The sequence below is a fragment of the Myripristis murdjan genome, chromosome 13 (assembly GCF_902150065.1).
Source record: "Myripristis murdjan chromosome 13, fMyrMur1.1, whole genome shotgun sequence".
Classification (NCBI taxonomy): Eukaryota; Metazoa; Chordata; class Actinopteri; order Holocentriformes; family Holocentridae; genus Myripristis; species Myripristis murdjan.
The window spans coordinates 17,486,674-17,504,991 of NC_043992.1; the positions used below are offsets into that span (position 1 = coordinate 17,486,674).

Genomic DNA, 18,318 nt, shown 5'->3' on the forward strand with positions numbered 1-18,318 from the left:
GCAGGACTATCTCATCCCAAAGGAAGATTTTTCACTCAGTTTAAGAAAAACAAGATTTTAACACTGAATATAAGACTAAATGACAGAGATGAATTTTTTTGTTTATTTGTTTGTTTTTTTGTTGAAGACTAGCAGATGGACACCGGTTTACAAAGACTAACCAAGAAGCTGTATATTGCCAATATATCAAGCAGCCAATTCACATGGGATAAAATAACAGGATAAAACAGCAACATCACGACAGCAGGGGCGACTCAAGCAAGATTACAAGAGCAAAATAAGTGTAAAGGAAAACAGTTTTATTTTTATTCAGCCTTGCTTCAATGCTTCTCTTTCTTTTCTCTTCTTTTCTTCTATTCTTCACTCAGTAAATTTACCCAGACTGCCCTGGGGCCCTGTCCTTTTCCATTTCACTAAATCTGAGCGGGAAACTTCACCTGAAGGAAAAATATGAAACAAAACAAGGCAAAAAAAAAAAAAAAAAAAAAAACCTCAGTGTCTCAGTCCTGTATCTCCCACCCCTTATTGTTCACTCTTCCTCTTTTTGTCAGATTCATCTGTGGGGCTTTAATAAAATCAGTGCAGCAGGATTGGTCAGTGTGAGCCTTGACAACTTTGGGATTATAGCAAAAAGGAAAACATCACTGTAGGACTTCTGCAGAGTGGCATCAAGCCAATGGTAGAAAAAGGCCAAATGTTTTATGTCTCTCTCTCTCTCTCTCTCTCTCTCTCTCTCTCTCTCTCTCTCACACACACACACACACACTCTCTCTCTCTCTCTCCCTCTCTCTCTCTCTCTCTCTCTCTCTCTCTCTCCCTCCCAGGTCCACATTGACCAGGCTAAGACTCAAAGCACACACACACACACGCACACACACACACACACACACACACATACACACGTAGCTCGACCTGGAGTCACGACTCACTAATTCATATTCAGAGCCGACAGTCTAATGACACCTGGGCAGGAACAACAGACAGGGATAGAGAGACAGTGGACGTGTCTGTGTTTGTGTATGTGCGTGTGTGTGTGTCCGTCCGTCTGTCTGTGTGTTCATGTGTTTAAGTGTGCATACATTAACAAAACACCGTGTCTGTGTGTATATGTGTGTATGTGCCTGTGTGTGTGTACGGGCGAATCTGTTTGCACGTCATCCTGAGATGACAGATCACAAGGATCCCAAGTCCCATTTTTCATAATTCATAAATCAGGTCATCCTGAAATAGTTTCACCTGCTAAAGCTCTGAGTCTGGAGAAAAAGAGCTAAGTCACAGCTCAGAGACAAACAAGCCGACGCTGCCACAAACGCTGCCTTTTTTTTTTTTTTTTTTTTTCCCATGGCTTATTTTAGTGGCTTTTGAAATCCCGATCCAGCATTTTGAGAAGGTACATTGTACACATGCTCATATAAATCACAAAAGAGTTTCACTTCACACAAACAGAGACTTTGAACAACCTCAAAATACAGCTAAAACTCATGCTTCATTATCAATGGTAAGGAGTGTGTCCTGGTTCAGGGTTAGAGAGTGCACCGATGCCTTGGTTATTTGTATGTATGTCCTTGAGTTGAAAAGGGTTAGAGGAGGATACTGAAATTGCTAGAACAAACAGACACACACACACACAGGCCCTTCACCTCTCATCACTAAGGTAACCTCCATTAGCAGGTAGCCAGCGCTTTGTTTCAACATAGGGAAGCTCCTTATCCTTGAATCAGCTCGGTCCTGGTGCACAACAGTGCAACTGATATTCACATTTGTGTTTCCTTGAACAATTTAAACCCCCCCCCCCCCCCCCCCCCCCCCACCCCCACCCCCACCCCCCCCCAACCCCCACACACACACACACACACACACACACCCCACCCCCCACCCCCACCCCCACCCCTCAACCCAAGTGTTATCGTAACCCAGTTAAGACTGAAAATCCAGCTGTCAACATTTTTACCATAATCTCATCTTTCAAAACACAGCACAAGCAATTAAAATAAGAATGAAAAATGGCTTCAATCCAGCAAATCTAAACATGGTATAATATGGCACATCACAAGCAATTTCAGATGGAAGGTCTAGTAAAAAAAAAAAAAAAAAAAACACTGTAACAGCATACTGTGGCTGTGATTTATGTGCTGGAGGAAGAAAATCATGTTTGATCTAATTTGCCTTGGGTTAAAAGCAACTTAATGCAGTAAATTGCCCTGCAGCAATTATGGATTAATGAGTTATATAACATCATTATGTTGTATAAGGAAGAGCTGGGTTGTAGGGGAAGAAAAGACTATTTGTAGTTGCTGCAAAAATAGCAACATAAATTCTTTAAAAGAGCAGTTCACCCAAAATACAAAAATACATTTTCCCACTCAGTGCAATATATCCATCCTGACAGGTTCTGTGTGATTTTGTGAGGTTTCAAGTTTGTGGTGACTATCCCTGTCTCCCTGCACTCCAGGACAACAGAGCTGCATGGATATTATGTTGTAGAGTTCAAACCATCAAAAACTAAGCAGCAACAGCACTTTCTGAAAATAATAGCTTGGATACATACTGACATAATCCATAGCTCATGGTAGCAAAGAATTTCATTGGGAACAATTTCCTGCTGAGAAGCACCAGCAGACTGTAAGTGTATGCCCCCAGTGTGTGCATATTAGGAGCAGCAGACCGGAAACTTCACTAAATCATGCAGAAGTGGGAATAATATATTTTTTGTACTTTAGGTGAACTGTTTCTTTAGAGTTGTCATTTATCTTCTCCTCTCACTCACTTTCATCAAACTTTCACAGATTGCCTGAACAATGTGCTGCCATTTAAAGCATTAATTTTGGAGACTTTATTATCTCCACCAGGCGATAACCTGGAGGGGATCGTGTGTCTGCTTGTGTGTATCTGTATGTGTAGTTGTCTGCAGCTAATCTCCGATACTACTGGGCCTATCAGCCTAATATTTTTTGTGTATAGTTATGACTTCATGATCAAGGACCTATCGTGGTTGTAGTGATCGAAAACCTTTGAAAAACCTGTTTTATACACCAGTTGAGCGTTAACTCCTCAACTGTGTTATTTGCCCAAGTCCAAGCACCGGAAAAGGGAAATACACAGGTGATGCCTCCTTATTTTCCCTTCTCCTGGTAGGTGAAAAAAAAAACTTTTTTCATCCAAGTCTAAGCACCAGAGAAGGGGAGATAAGCCTCGTGGAGATCTGCACTCTACTGACTGTAATATCCTAGTACATCTTTTGTTTGTTTGTTTATTTTTTTGCTGTGAGCACATTTTATTTTCAGCACCACCCTGCTTCATATTCAGTTACAGCAGTACTATTACATATAGTGCATTCACATCTGGGAGCTGCCTCACACAGCTACAGTATTGTGCAAGAGGCCACTGAGCAGCTCCGCCACAGCAAACAGGCATGAAATGCCTTGTCCCAGGGATGGAGACATTGTTACTCCTTCACTTTCCTCACACAGAATTTCCCAGTAGCTTTGTAGTTACAAACCAGCTGCTCTAACCTTTACATCCTTATCCTGTCAATTAGGTGATAACGGAGAATCAATGACCTAACATTAACTAGGGAATCATAGATTGCATTTAGCTTCTGAATGGACTGAATTGCAAATAGATTGCCTCTTGATAAAACGCCATTTAAACCGAACTGCGTTTAATTTTTAGGGTTCCCATTGGCCCAATAGGACTGCACTGGATCCACATGCACCTACGCAGATAAGATATTAGCACTTTAATAGTGACACAATCGTTTTGATCTGGTAAAAATGAATTGATACGATGAAGGAAAAAACAACAACTGAGTGCACAACAACAACATTTTATGAGATTTATGAGATATTTGCACTGCATTGCTTCCCTGGAATTTCTCCAAACACACCATAGCACAAATTTTGTTTTTGCTTGACTGCTTTCATTGGGAATATACATTAATTTGACGTTAGGATACATGACATCGGAAAAACAACTTACCGGGCTTTCAGCACAGACAGAGTGGACTTGTCAATCCTGGAGAGAGAGGAGGAGAGGACAAGAAAGGGAAAAAAGACAGAATGAAAATAGATTATTGATCATGTGTGTTGCAGCAAGAAATTCACTTTTAGTGTCATCAGAATTAGGATAACGACACCAGGAAACCTATGAATCAAGATGGCAAGGGGTGGCATTTCCCATATGAGGTCTGCAAAGCATTATGAGCCCCCGGCTTTTCTGGCATTACCAGGAATGTTCATTAAATGTGTGATTGGTTGTCAAATTAGCACTGAACATTTTGTGGGTGAATGGGGGAAAACAGTGCAGATCTGCTGTGCATTAAGAGCACTGAGCTGTACTGTAGTTAATAGCAGATGGTTTCCTCCGTGACACGTCACATGATATAACAAGGTCACCTCTCTTTCTGTGTCAGAAGCTGCTCAGACCAGTTACGAGAGGTGGCAGCGCCTGTTTATGAGGGTGTGTTGCATGCCTCAGTACACAATGTACAAACTCCAAACAAGCCTTTGTCCGAACGTTACCTGTGATAATATTAACAATTTTAGCTCAATTGATTTGACTTAGTAGCGTCTTGTGTACTGCAAATGATATGTGTGTGTGTGTATGTATATATGTATACACACACACACACACACATACACATACACCAGCTTCCTTGCCAGCCAGCCTTGACATTTTAAATATAATGTGAATTTTTTCCAAGCTTTTTGAATAATTCCAACATCCTTTACAGACCTGCTGCACACAATGTTGAGCACTGGGGCTGTGCAGTGTTATTCTTTACAGATGTTGCAAATGAGATATTCAAATGTCAGAATACCTGGTTAGCAGAAAGAAACAACAAGCGTCACAGTTTATGCAAAAGCAACTACTTTATGCAAAAGGGTCGCGCACTGTCACCTGAGTCTCAATTTCACAGCAAGATGCTTGAGTAGGATTTAGATTAGTTTTATATGGCGGGCTTGACCACTTGAAATATAATGAACCTAGATCAAAAGAGTGTCAGGAAGAAAAATCCAGTTGTATATGGATGCTTCACAGCTCATTTGCAGCAAAGCCTGAGGCCTTCCTGTGTCAGCTGTACCTGCTCCTGCACCATGATGGTGAGTGTGTTTGATTTTTTTAAAAAAAAAAAGCTGTGAGTCTTTTCTGTCTCAAGGCTCATCGTCTAAGCAGTTGAGAAAACACTCCACCCACCATGCGGCTGACTCATCAAAACAAATCAAACCTTCATTTGAGAGGACACGTTCTTCAACCCACAGCTTGAACATGAAAGCAATGCTTTCTAAATTTGGATGTGCATGTCTGTGTGTGTGTGTGTGTGCATGTGTGTACTTGTATGTATATCATTTGATTTTCTCTGTGCAAGTAAACACCCCCACCATCTCCCTCATTACATCTTATCAAAGTGATATTTTGTGCTAAGATGATTAACAATGAGAAATAATATTTGCATCTGTTTGGGCCTTATGTGTTTGTATATCTGCATGGACAGCAGTACCTTCATAACAGACACACTATAATCTCTCCTACATAGAAGACATTTTGCCTCATCCAGAACGCATCCCAGATGGCCGGGCTAGTTAATTGATTTACATGTATTTATACAAACAACCTACCCCCTCACAATAAGCTCTACATTTACTGTTCACTGCCATCGACTTGTACTTCTGCATCTTCAAGAAACACTACTGCATGTCTATATGTGCCTTTGTCTGGATAATGATATATTTTCCAAATATATAAATCTGATTTCAGTTTTCCATTAACATTAAAAAAAAAAAAAAAAAAACTTATATTAACCCGTTGAAAGAGGTTTTGTTTTGTTTTGTTTTATTGGAAAGAATAGAGTTGTGTCTGCGTTTACAACAAGGCATGCGCCAAAGTAATGATTTTTATTTTCAAAGAATTAAAGGGAATTTTTATCAGGGTTTGCCTAAATAAAACATTTCAACATGAAAGCCTGTTGCTTGATATCAGAGTGTTAACGTCTTTATCGCAGTCCATCCCAGTAGTCTAGTCTGTTTACGTCCAGTGACTTTTGTATTCTAAAATGTATAAAACATGAGGTAATAGGGAGAATTCATTCCAATATGGATGCTCTATTTTTTAAGCTTTTTTTGCTATAAAGCCTGTTAAACCTTTTAAACACATTAATCTGACAAGTACACCCCTATTTTTCAAGAAAAAAAGTATTTGACTGCAGTGATATGGGTATTTTTTTATCACAACGCCAACCAAGAGTTACCAGTTAGCGCTGTTAAATTGGCCCTGTTTGTTTTCATTCAAGTTGCTTTGGCGCTGTCTGCCACAGGCGCGCAGCCTCAGCCCAGCTGGGAAGGTTAAGTGCTCTGAAGCAGCGCCTCAGTGTCAGAGTGACGGTCAGCAGGGGAGCCGGCACAAAACACTCCATCCGAGTGCGTCAGCGCATTCAGCTGAAAATGGGCTCTCTGGCAGCTTCTGTAGCTGTGCATTATGGGGGCACTTCTGGGCAAATAGAGCAGGAGAACATGCGTGCTGAGAGCCGTGTCCAGAGTGTGTGTCCCATAACACAGCAGCAGCAACAACAACAGAGATGGAGCGCAGACAGCAGCAAGAGACAAAGCAGCCTGTTGATTCTCAGTGAACCCTCCCTGCCCGGAGACAGCACAGAGTGAGACCAAGCTACACACACACACACACACACACACACATTCACACACAGTCTGTTGTCAAACGGAGGTCAGAGTGTTAGAGGTGTGACACAGAGGAGCAGTCTGTGCTCTCCACCCATCCTTCCTTTACAGAAATATAGTTTGCTTTTGCACCATACACACCCATAGTAACAACCACATGCACACACAACTTCTATATTAAGTGCATATAGAAAAAACGACAATGTGCACAAGCATAAGCATGTGTGCACAAACACAGAAAAACACCTTACAGCATCCAATAAGAGGGCAAACATACCATCCGAATCCACCGAACGACACGCTTCTCCTCCTCCTCAGCATTTTGATGGACTGAACTTCTCAGCAGCGTCTCTCTCTGTCGCTCTCTCTGTCTTTCTCCCTGAGGAAGATGTATGCCCACTGTCAGTCTTTCTCTCTAGCCCTCTCCCTCTCTGTCTCTTTCAATCCCTTCAGGGAGATGGATATGCTTGCTGTCAGTCTCTCTCTGTATCTCTCTTTCTCTCCTACTCTCTCTCTTTCTGTGACTACAGAGATGTATGAACTCTCAGCCTCTCTCACACACTCTGTCTCGCTCTCTCTCTCTGTCACTTGTCGGTGTTTTCCCTCTCTCCTTTTTTTTTCTTCCTATTTTCCCTCTTGTCTCTTTTCCTTCTTCACTCTCACCTGCCTCCCTGGAGCTGCTCTCTCCACTTTGGCAGTTGACCAGTCAACTACTTTCCTGAAGTGCTGCTTGCTCTTTGGCTTTCACATGCTATTGAACACACACACACACACACACACGCACACACATGTCAACCCACACTGGCACATACAGGTACACCCATTCTAACACACACATGCTTCAGAAAGGGAGGAGCAAGGTGGGGAGGGGCCATATTCTTCCACACCCACACACACAGACTGCAATGCTGCACAAGAGCGACAGCAGCACTTGGACTCATTTTTATCAGGACAACCAGCCACAACATCTGTGACCTGTTCTCACTGCCCGTAAGCAACAACAGGAAGTAGAGATGTGGTCATTTCCTGTGTTATGTGCCACTCAGTGATGCAGCTGTGTGATTTATACCCACGCCCATCAACGTGTCGACCCTCTCCGTTCACAGCTCACACAAACGCAGCGCTAGGGAAACAGCGATGTGCAAAAAAAAAAAAAAAAAAAAAAAAAAAAACGTGGTCAATACAGAACAGCACATTCAACACAGTAGCAGAATCACACATGATGCATTTTGATTAAATTCAACATAAACACTGGGATGATATTTCATGGCAACAGTTTGTTGTATTTGTACATTTGTTTTTGCTTTGTTTTGTTTTGCTTGTTTCAGTAGTGGTAAAAAAAAAAAAAAAAATTGACCATTGTCAAAAATGATCAACAGCAGAATTATTTTCTTGCACGCCATAAGCTCTCTGGTTCTCAGTTACATCGGTGGCTGGCAGGTACTGACAGGTACGTGAAACATGTGATACACATTAAAATTGCATGCAGTGCAAACACTAAAGTCAATTTTTTTCTATGCAGGTGGTAAGCCAATCCTACCCATGATCTTCTGTGGAGAGCAGGGGTGTATTCAACGGCGTTACGATACGTAACGTTGTGTGACGTTGTCTCATTGAATGATCTGTTGGGTTGTAACGTCTTGTAACAGAGAGCAACATGCCTCACAGGTAGTTTTCCTCCGTTTTGTGGGCGTGTCACAGGTGTTATCCAATCAGCATCAGCCTGTATTTAAGCCTCCGTGATTTAAAACAATAGTGCTCCATTATGGCTTTCAATGTAGCCTATGTTTAAAATTTTACCCCTCATTTGAGGAGGTAAAAGCACATGTATGTGGTAAGTATGATGATAAATCAGACATAGTTTATTGTTTTCTTCAATAATATAGCAACTTTTATTCAACTTAAAACTTAAAACCCATTCGTGTAGGCCTTTGGTACAATTCTTAGAAACAATGTTTAACAATAACTGTTTTTTCATAGCGGACATTGAATGTATTGCAGTACCCCTATAATTAATGATCCATTGAAGGTAATGTCTGCTCAGACAGTTCTTCAGCTACAGTCCCGAGGAGAATGGCCCTCTCGGCTTCCATACTTCCAACGTTTGCGTAATGCAACAGGTTGTTCAGAGCTTTATCGTTTCTGTTAGCTTGACGTTACGTACCGGTACGTCTGCGCTGAATACACCCCAGATGCATCCAGATGCCACATGTCACCTGGAATGGTCATGATGTCATGATGGCAGGAAAGGGTTTGATGCATGCACCACACTCACCTACCTCCTTATGTGTTGTTTGTCATTATCAGCCGCTGTATTACACACTTTTATGTGCTAATGGATTGGCACATCAACTGCATGCATAACTGGACTTTGGTGTATGCACTGCATGCAGTTTGAAGGTAGTAAAGCTGTGTGATTTGTGCGCAGGTTGAAGACGCTGGGCTGGTGGAATAACACCTAATTTCTTAAAAATGGGTGAACTATCCGGTTAATGCCAACAACTACAGTTGTCAAAGCCGCAAGTTTACCAAAATGTCCAATCTTCTAAGTAAAACTAAAAATAACAATTAGAAACATAATTTAATGCAGGCTATTGAGAAATTTAGTGGTTTCTTGGGATGGAAAAACCCTCCAGCAGACTGGGAAACAGTGCTGCGGTTCATACATTTGACAGTATAGAGAGCAGAAGTTGTCAATGGAATATATAAGTAATGTATTTAACAAAAGTAAAACTGGGTGAATAACAGAAAAAAAAAATTAAACACAACAGCACTGACCAATGAAAGTATACAAAAGTAATAGTAATGGCAAGTGGAATAAATCAGTTACAGTTACATTGTGGATCACATTTCCTACATAATTAATTGCTTATATTAAAGGAGTTTGAATAGAGAATTTACCAGCTGACTGACAGCTGACAGCAGGGAGGGAATGGCTTCATTTTGAAACATAATGTATTATATACAGGGAAATGGGCAGAGCGGTGCTACGCTGCAGTCTGACAGGAATATAAAGTGTACAGAGAAACGTCCTGTGCTGTGGCCAGAGGGAGTGTCCTTCCGGGCTTCCTTCCTACTCACTTCAGGGTTGACAAGTCTAACTTTCAGTGTTAACGTTCACACGGCGACCCACAAATCTACTGTGAGAACACAGCAAACCTCGAGAATGTAGGTGAAAGTATGACTGGAAATAACAGACGCTCATTTAGAAAACCTTGCATTTACTTTTCTTTTTTTTTTTTTCTTTTTATTTAATGTTGGACTAAAATGCCTCAGGGACAAAAACCTGGTCAATGTTTTACAGTACATTAATTTTTCTTCTGAGACTTTCTGTTACACGCCTCATGTTGGTTAGACTCTTTCAGTACAAAGGTGACTCACAGACATGATATCAGCCCTACACTGATATATAATGAAAATACTGAATACAAAGAGAAAGGAGGCTATTGAATGTCACAAAGAGGTTATATTTCATCTGTGTCCCTCAAAAGCACCAAAGCATTTATGGTTTTTCCTGTTTGCTCTGAAGAAGATTGGCCTCCAAACCAACCTTGATTTACAGTCACACTTGGTTCAAGATACTGGACAAGCATCTCTGTTTGATTAAAGTCAGGAATATTTAGAATGAAAGAATATCAATATAGACTAACGGTTTAATGATTTTATGTCTCTCCCTCTCCCTCTCTCTCTCCCTCTCCCTCTCCCTCTCCCTCTCCCTCTCCCTCTCTCTCTCCCTCTCCCTCTCCCTCTCCCTCTCCCTCTCTCTCTCTCCCTCTCCCTCTCCCTCTCTCTCTCTCTCTCTCTCTCTCTCTCTCTCTCTCTCTCTCTCTCTCTCTCTCTCTCTCTCCCCCTCGAGTGTATGAGTGGGTGAACTCTCAGTCCCACATCTCTATCAAGATGGCATCTCACTGATTAAAAGCAATAAAACGCTCCAGTGGCATAATGTAATGCAGTGTGTGTGTGTGTGTGTGTGTGTGTGTGTGTGTGTGCATGCATGTGCACGTATTTGCGCGTGCATGCACACAATGGAGAATGAATGTTACAAAGTCTGGTGTAACAGTAGTAATGATTGTAATTAGAGATCAGCTCCATGTCTACATTTTCACAGTGGATGCACAGCAAAGAACTGAACGGACAAAGAATAGAACAGAAAACCGGGAATAGAATAGAATAGAATAGAATAGAATAGAATAGAATAGAATAGAATAGAATAGACAATGGTGCAAGTTCAACTCCTTATGCATATCGTATAGGGGACATTCACCAGAACTGAAATTTGTACAGGACAGTCTTCTCTGTCTCTTTACACCATGTGACAGTTCTGACTGAGGATGACAAAACCGGCGGGATAGACCTCACTTTCGCCCCCTAGTGGGCCAGGCAGGGGGCACACAGGATGTGTGTGATAAAATCTGCAGCACCAGTTTGTTAATAGCATTTGACAAAAACCTATCTCACAGAGAATTTTCACAGATGCCACGGTGAGCCTTTTCCTGAAAGAAATACAGAAAGAAAAACAGAAAGCAAGAAAGACAGAAGGAAAGAAAGAAAGAAAGAAAGAAAGAAAGAAAGAAAGAAAGAAAGATCACTTGTATTTTTTATCTAAATTATATCTAGTGTATCTAATTACATTGTATTGTATTGTACTGTGTCTATCTACATTGTATTGTATCTGTCTATTTGTATCTACATTGTATCTACTATTGGAGTGTGTAAGAGGCTGCAAGATTTTCATCGGGACATTTTTGAGCTTTATGTTCTGAAATGCCATTATAGGTCAGCTCATACTTCTGCAGTTGCAATATTTCACTGCAGCTGCCCGGGAAGATTGCCTTTTCCATTTGACATTTCTCTACAATTCACAGCACTTGTGGGTGCATTTTTCTTGGTGGTAGAGGATTCATTTCAAGTTCCCTGGTTTCCTGATACAGCAAGTTGTGCCATTTTACAGCATTTTACAAGGCTTACCCCCTTGGTGAGAATGTAATGTTACTGCATCAGGCCTTCCATCCATCGTTTTTCTGGGAACGGGGGTAGCTCAGACATCCTTTTCTCCAATCACATTTACAGTACAGGCCAAAAGTTTGGACACACCTTCTCATTCAATGCGTTTTCTTTATTTTCATGACTATTTACATTGTAGATTCTCACTGAAGGCATCAAAACTATGAATGAACACATGTGGAGTTATGTACTTAACAAAAAAAGGTGAAATAACTGAAAACATGTTTTATATTCTAGTTTCTTCAAAATAGCCACCCTTTGCTCTGATTACTGCTTTGCACACTCTTGGCATTCTCTCGATGAGCTTCAAGAGGTAGTCACCTGAAATGGTTTTCACTTCACAGGTGTGCCTTATTAGGGTTAATTAGTGGAATTTCTTGCTTTATCAGTGGGGTTGGGACCATCAGTTGTGTTGTGCAGAAGTCAGGTTACTACACAGCCGACAGCCCTATTGGACAACTGTTAAAATTCATATTATGGCAAGAACCAATCAGCTAACTGAAGAAAAACGAGTGGCCATCATTACTTTAAGAAATGAAGGTCAGTCAGTCCAGAAAATTGCAAAAACTTTAAATGTGTCCCCAAGTGGAGTCACAAAAACCATCAAGCGCTACAACGAAACTGGCACACATGAGGACCGACCCAGGAAAGGAAGACCAAGAGTCACCTCTGCTTCTGAGGACAAGTTCATCCGAGTCACCAGCCTCAGAAATCGCAAGTTAACAGCAGCTCAGATCAGAGACCAGATAAATGCCACACAGAGTTCTAGCAGCAGACCCATCTCTAGAACAACTGTTAAGAGGAGACTGAGCGAATCAGGCCTTCATGGTCAAATAGCTGCTAGGAAACCACTGCTAAGGAGCGGCAACAAGCAGAAGAGATTTGTTTGGGCCAAGAAACACAAGGAATGGACATTAGACCAGTGGAAATCTGTGCTTTGGTCTGATGAGTCCAAATTTGAGATCTTTGGTTCCAACCGCCATGTCTTTGTGAGACACAGAAAAGGTGAACGGATGGATTCCACATGCCTGGTTCCCACTGTGAAGCATGGAGGAGGAGGTGTGATGGTGTGGGGGTGTTTTGCTGGTGACACTGTTGGGGATTTATTCAAAATTGAAGGCACACTGAACCAGCATGGCTACCACAGCATCCTGCAGCGACATGCCATCCCATCCGGTTTGCGTTTAGTTGGATGATCATTTATTTTTCAACAGGACAATGAGCCCAAACACACCTCCAGGCTGTGTAAGGGCTATTTGACCAAGAAGGAGAGTGATGGAGTGCTGCGGCAGATGACCTGGCCTCCAGAGTCACCGGACCTGAACCCAATCCAGATGGTTTGGGGTGAGCTGGACCGCAGAGTGAAGGCAAAGGGGCCAACAAGTGCTAAACACCTCTGGGAACTCCTTCAAGACTGTTGGAAAACCATTTCAGGTGACTACCTCTTGAAGCTCATCGAGAGAATGCCAAGAGCGTGCAAAGCAGTAATCAGAGCAAAGGGTGGCTATTTTGAAGAAACTAGAATATAAAACATGTTTTCAGTTATTTCACCTTTTTTTGTTAAGTACATACACTATATTACCAAAAGTATTCGCTCACCCATTCAAATGATCAGAATCAGGTGTCCTAATCACTTGGCCTGGCCACAGGTGTATAAAATCAAGCACTCAGGCATGCAGACTGTGAAACAAGACATTTGTGAAAGAATGGGCCGCTCTCAGGAGCTCAGTGAATTCCAGCGTGGAACTGTCATAGGATGCCACCTGTGCAACAAATCCAGTCGTGAAATTTCCTCGCTCCTAAATATTCCACAGTCAACTGTCAGCTCTATTATAACAAAATGGAAGCGTTTGGGAACAACAGCAACTCAGCCACGAAGTGATAGGCCACGTAAAGTGACGGAGAGGGGTCAGCGGATGCTGAAGCGCATAGTGCAAAGAGGTCGCCGACTTTCTGCACAGTCAATTGCTACAGAGCTACAAACTTCATGTGACCTTCAGATTAGCCCAAGTACAGTACGCAGAGAGCTTCATGGAATGGGTTTCCATGGCCGAGCAGCTGCAGCCAAGCCACACATCACCAAGTGCAATGCAAAGCGTCGGATGCAATGGTGTAAAGCACGCCGCCACTGGCCTCTAGAGCAGTGGAGACGCGTTCTCTGGAGTGATGAATCACACTTTTCCATCTGGCAATCTGATGGACGAGTCTGGGTTTGGAGGTTGCCAGGAGAACGGTACATTTCAGACTGCATTGTGGCGACTGTGAAATTTGGTGGAGGAGGAATTATGGTGTGGGGTTGTTTTTCAGGAGCTGGGCTTGGCCCCTTAGTTCCAGTGAAAGGAACTTTGAATGCTTCAGGATACCAAAACATTTTGGACAATTCCATGCTCCCAACCTTGTGGGAACAGTTTGGAGCGGGCCCCTTCCTCTTCCAACATGACTGTGCACCAGTGCACAAAGCAAGGTCCATAAAGACATGGATGACAGAGTCTGGTGTGGATGAACTTGACTGGCCTGCACAGAGTCCTGACCTGAACCCGATAGAACACCTTTGGGATGAATTAGAGCGGAGACTGAGAGCCAGGCCTTCTCGACCAACATCAGTGTGTGACCTCACCATTGCGCTTTTGGAAGAATGGTCAAAAATTCCTATAAACACTCTCCTCAACCTTGTGGACAGTCTTCCCAGAAGAGTTGAAGCTGTAATAGCTGCAAAAGGTGGACCGACATCATATTGAACTCTATGGGTTAGGAATGGGATGGCACTTCAGTTCATAGTATGAGTAAAGGCAGGTGAGCGAATACTTTTGGTAATATAGTGTAACTCCACATGTGTTCATTCATAGTTTTGATTCCTTCAGTTAGAATCTACAATGTAAATAGTCATGAAAATAAAGAAAACGCATTGAATGAGAAGGTGTGTCCAAACTTTTGGCCTGTACTGTACCTACTGCTGGGTGATCCCTAGGTGCTCTCAGGACAGCTGGGATATGTAGTCCCCTGGAAGTAGCCCCATGTAGTTGGACATACCCAGAAAACCACTACAGCGATGTAACTAGATGCCCAAGCCATCTCAACTGGCTCCTTCCAAAGCAGCAGCTCTAAAAAGAGATCCTCCTGGAGGTCTGAGCTCCTCACCCTGTACCCAAGCCCAGCCACCCTGCAAAGAAAGGTCAGTTCAGGTGCATGTATCCACAATATCATTCTACAATATCAGGCTTGTGACCATAGATGAGGGCTGGAATATAGATCAGCTGCTAGCAGCTCTCATATAAATCTGATTTAACAGAGGCAAATTAAAAGTAACACTACACAGTGTCCAGTGATGTTTGCCTGTTTTCAATTTTAAACCCTGGAAAACAGAGAAATGTTTGATTTGTGTACATATGTGTGGTGATGAGGCCTGGAATTATTGTCTGCTACTGTATGTCAAGCAACACCTAGTTATCAGTTCGCACCTCATAACATATGTTTTGGGGTTTACTGTCCCTTTAAGTCTGAAGAGTATTCAAGACAGAAAAGGACAGCTGGTGGGAAGGATGCTTCAAAGACAAATGTGTGTGTGCATGGTGTGATTGTGTGTGTCTGTGTGTGTATGAGGGAGAAAGGCGAGAGACAGAATAAGAAAGAGAAAGAAATGGTGTGAGGGCGGGAGCCAGCGATGGACAAAAATGCACCAAAACGCATCTTGTTACGAATTAGAAATACTTGCCCTTCAAAAGTAAATGAACACAAAATACCATCATTTGGACTGTTCAGGATCAGGTGATACAGAATTAGTAGAAGTTTCATTTGCAACCTGCAACCAGTTACACAAAAAATAGATTGCAAAAACCAACAAATCTAACCCTTTTAACATTTTTGGGGGGAAATTTAGCCGATTAAAGATTACAGTGTGCAGTTTAAACAACACTATAATCTGTCTCTTAGTAAAATCTTGTTCAGGGGACACATTAAAATCTTGTTTACCGGTCACCTATTAAATCCATGTCAGATGAAGGGGAAATGCAGGTGTATCGATCAATTTATTTATATGTCTGGCTGGTTGGCTGGCTGGCTGGCTAAAATACATACGGTAGATATAGAAATATACAATACAGTATGGATAAAATAAATGGACTGCAGCTGTCTCAATAATGTTCATAGGATATACTGATATCTTAGAGAATGATGCTCCATTACTCCAAACTCCTCTCATTTACCCACTCTTTTTCTTTCCCCTTTCTCCACTTTCACCTATTTTGTTTCTGTCAATTTCTCATCTCATCCTCTCTAACCTTCTCTCCGCCATCACTGTTTATCTATTCCTCCACCCCAACCTGCTGCAGTCGGGGAAATCAATCGTCACAGATGAGTTTCAAGGGAGCAGTGAGACTCCACGAGATTCACGACATTTCCATCTTTATTATTTCTCTCTGTCTCCTTCCCTCTCTCTCCTTCCGTTATTGCATCTCTCTCCCCACCATGTAATAAGGTATTTAGTCATTAGATGGATTCCCAGAGGGTGGCGTACTCCCAGACCGACCAGATAGACCTTCCCTCTTTGCTCTATTCATCTCCTCCTCCACCCATCCATCCATTCCTCCCCTCTACCCACTGTGTTGCTAATAGGTTTATTAGTCATGTGAGGTTTTCCAGCGGGGAGGTTGCTCATTTCGAGGCAGACTTGATGCTCTGCTTCATTAGCCCCTGCCTCAACCACCTCCATCCATCTACAAGATGCACATACACACAAGCACACACACACAGAGGCACACACATGCACACATCAACCATGCAGGCACCTACGCACCGTCAAAAAGTCAAACATAATTGTAAATAATTGTTTGCATTTTTTGCAATCTGCTTTCAGCACCTTAGGTCATTAAGGTGGAGCAGGACAGCTAGATGTTAATAGGAAATGATAGGAAATCATTGTTTTCAATTCATACCATCTCAAGTGCCTCGATGGAGTAAACCGCACCCAAACATACCATTAGTGCAATCTCAATGAAATCCTCTAATAAGAGGCATGTCCAGCATTTCAGATCTCAGGATTCGGCATCCTTCATGCAGGTACAATTGCCGCAATCGAGAGCTGGAATGTTTTTTTTATTTTGTTTTCATGTAAAAGATTAAAAATATGCACATGGTTGTGCCTTGTGGTTTGATATGTAGAATTGGTTCGGTGTACAGTGTGTTTATGGCAAGACCCTCAATGTAACCTCTTAGGGGGGTTTACATCACTCTAATCCATGCATGGCTAATGAGCTTTGCCTTGAAGATGAAGCTCCCTTATTTCCTTGGACCTCCAGTTTTTATCCAGCCATTATCATCTATTACACATTGTATGGCATTTCTGTTTTAATCCTTGTATCTTGTATAGACCATTTTTTTTTTTTTTTTTTTTTTTTTTTTAGATATATTGTTTCGATATGACCACTGTCACTCTTAAGGAAACCTGTGCAAATTATTGGGAGCAATAACAAGTTGACATTTTGCTGTTCACACTCAAACTGGAGACCAAAGAGAGGACGATGATTGATTATCATTAGCTCCTTCGCTTTCTCCAAAATTTCTTCCAGGCTTTTTATTCTGCACAGCGGGAACAAGCTATTAATGAGCGAACCTGCTGCTTTACTGTCCAATAACATCTAAAGTACAACATACAGGAAGCACTGCCTTAAAAAAAATCCTTCTCTAATCCCCATCTAATCAACTCATGTCTCTCTTTTTAACCAATTCCTTTCATTTTTTCTTCAACTTATTCTGTTATTCTGTTTTTTCACTTTTCTCACATCTCTCTTGTCTGTTTTCTTTCTCTTTCACAATCCCTTTTTTTTATCATTTTTCTCTTTACTTCCTCCTGGTTGGCATTCTATTTTTATTTCCCTACTTCCCCCCCCATAGTTCTTCTCTGTGTTGGTGGATTTTAGTGAAAGTGACAGCAAGCCCACCCATACACCCACTCTGCCACACACACATACACACAAAATCATAAACGAAGACGTACACGAATGCGTGCACACAAGCACACAGACACACAGACACACAGACACACACACATATGCTGACATGTGTGTACATCTATGCACACACAAAGAACACACCATGACACATACACACACAAACACACAGCACCTCCTCCACCCACACAGTCTCCATAGTGCCTTCAGCCCTCGACTCCCCCCTTGTTCACTCTACCAGGCAGCATTGATGAGAGAGAAACATCCATTTAATTCACACACTTCCCCTCCACAGCAGCTCCGCCAAGCTTTAAAGAGCAACACACACGCACACACATAAGAACACACTGTGCACATAATAAGAAATCCCTACAGGGATACGCACACAGTAAATGCTCACAAACACACACAAAAACAGTTCAGTTGAGAGGATTCTGTACATACACACACACACACACACATATATTTATGTATCTATGTCTATAGAAAGCTACGGCAAATTTCTTTTACCATTCTCATTTAGTGGAAACCCACGCACACACACACACACACACACACACACACACACACACACACACACACACACACACACACACACACACACACACAGGTACACAGAGTGATAGTTCAAAGCAAATCCCCTCTGCAGCTGTAGTGACTCATGTGACACTGTATCAAAGTCTGCATTGATCTCA

At 42.0% G+C, this 18,318-nt stretch overlaps 1 protein-coding gene across 1 annotated transcript in view; it reads right to left on the reverse strand.

Moving 5' to 3' along the window:
• rap1gap2a (RAP1 GTPase activating protein 2a) overlaps positions 1 to 18,318 on the reverse strand; it is a 99,562-nt gene that overhangs the window by 76,364 nt on the left and 4,880 nt on the right. The window contains exon 2 of the mRNA XM_030067962.1: positions 3,979 to 4,014. Coding sequence (XP_029923822.1) covers positions 3,979 to 4,014 — 36 coding nt within the window. The remainder of the gene's footprint in view (positions 1 to 3,978; positions 4,015 to 18,318) is intronic.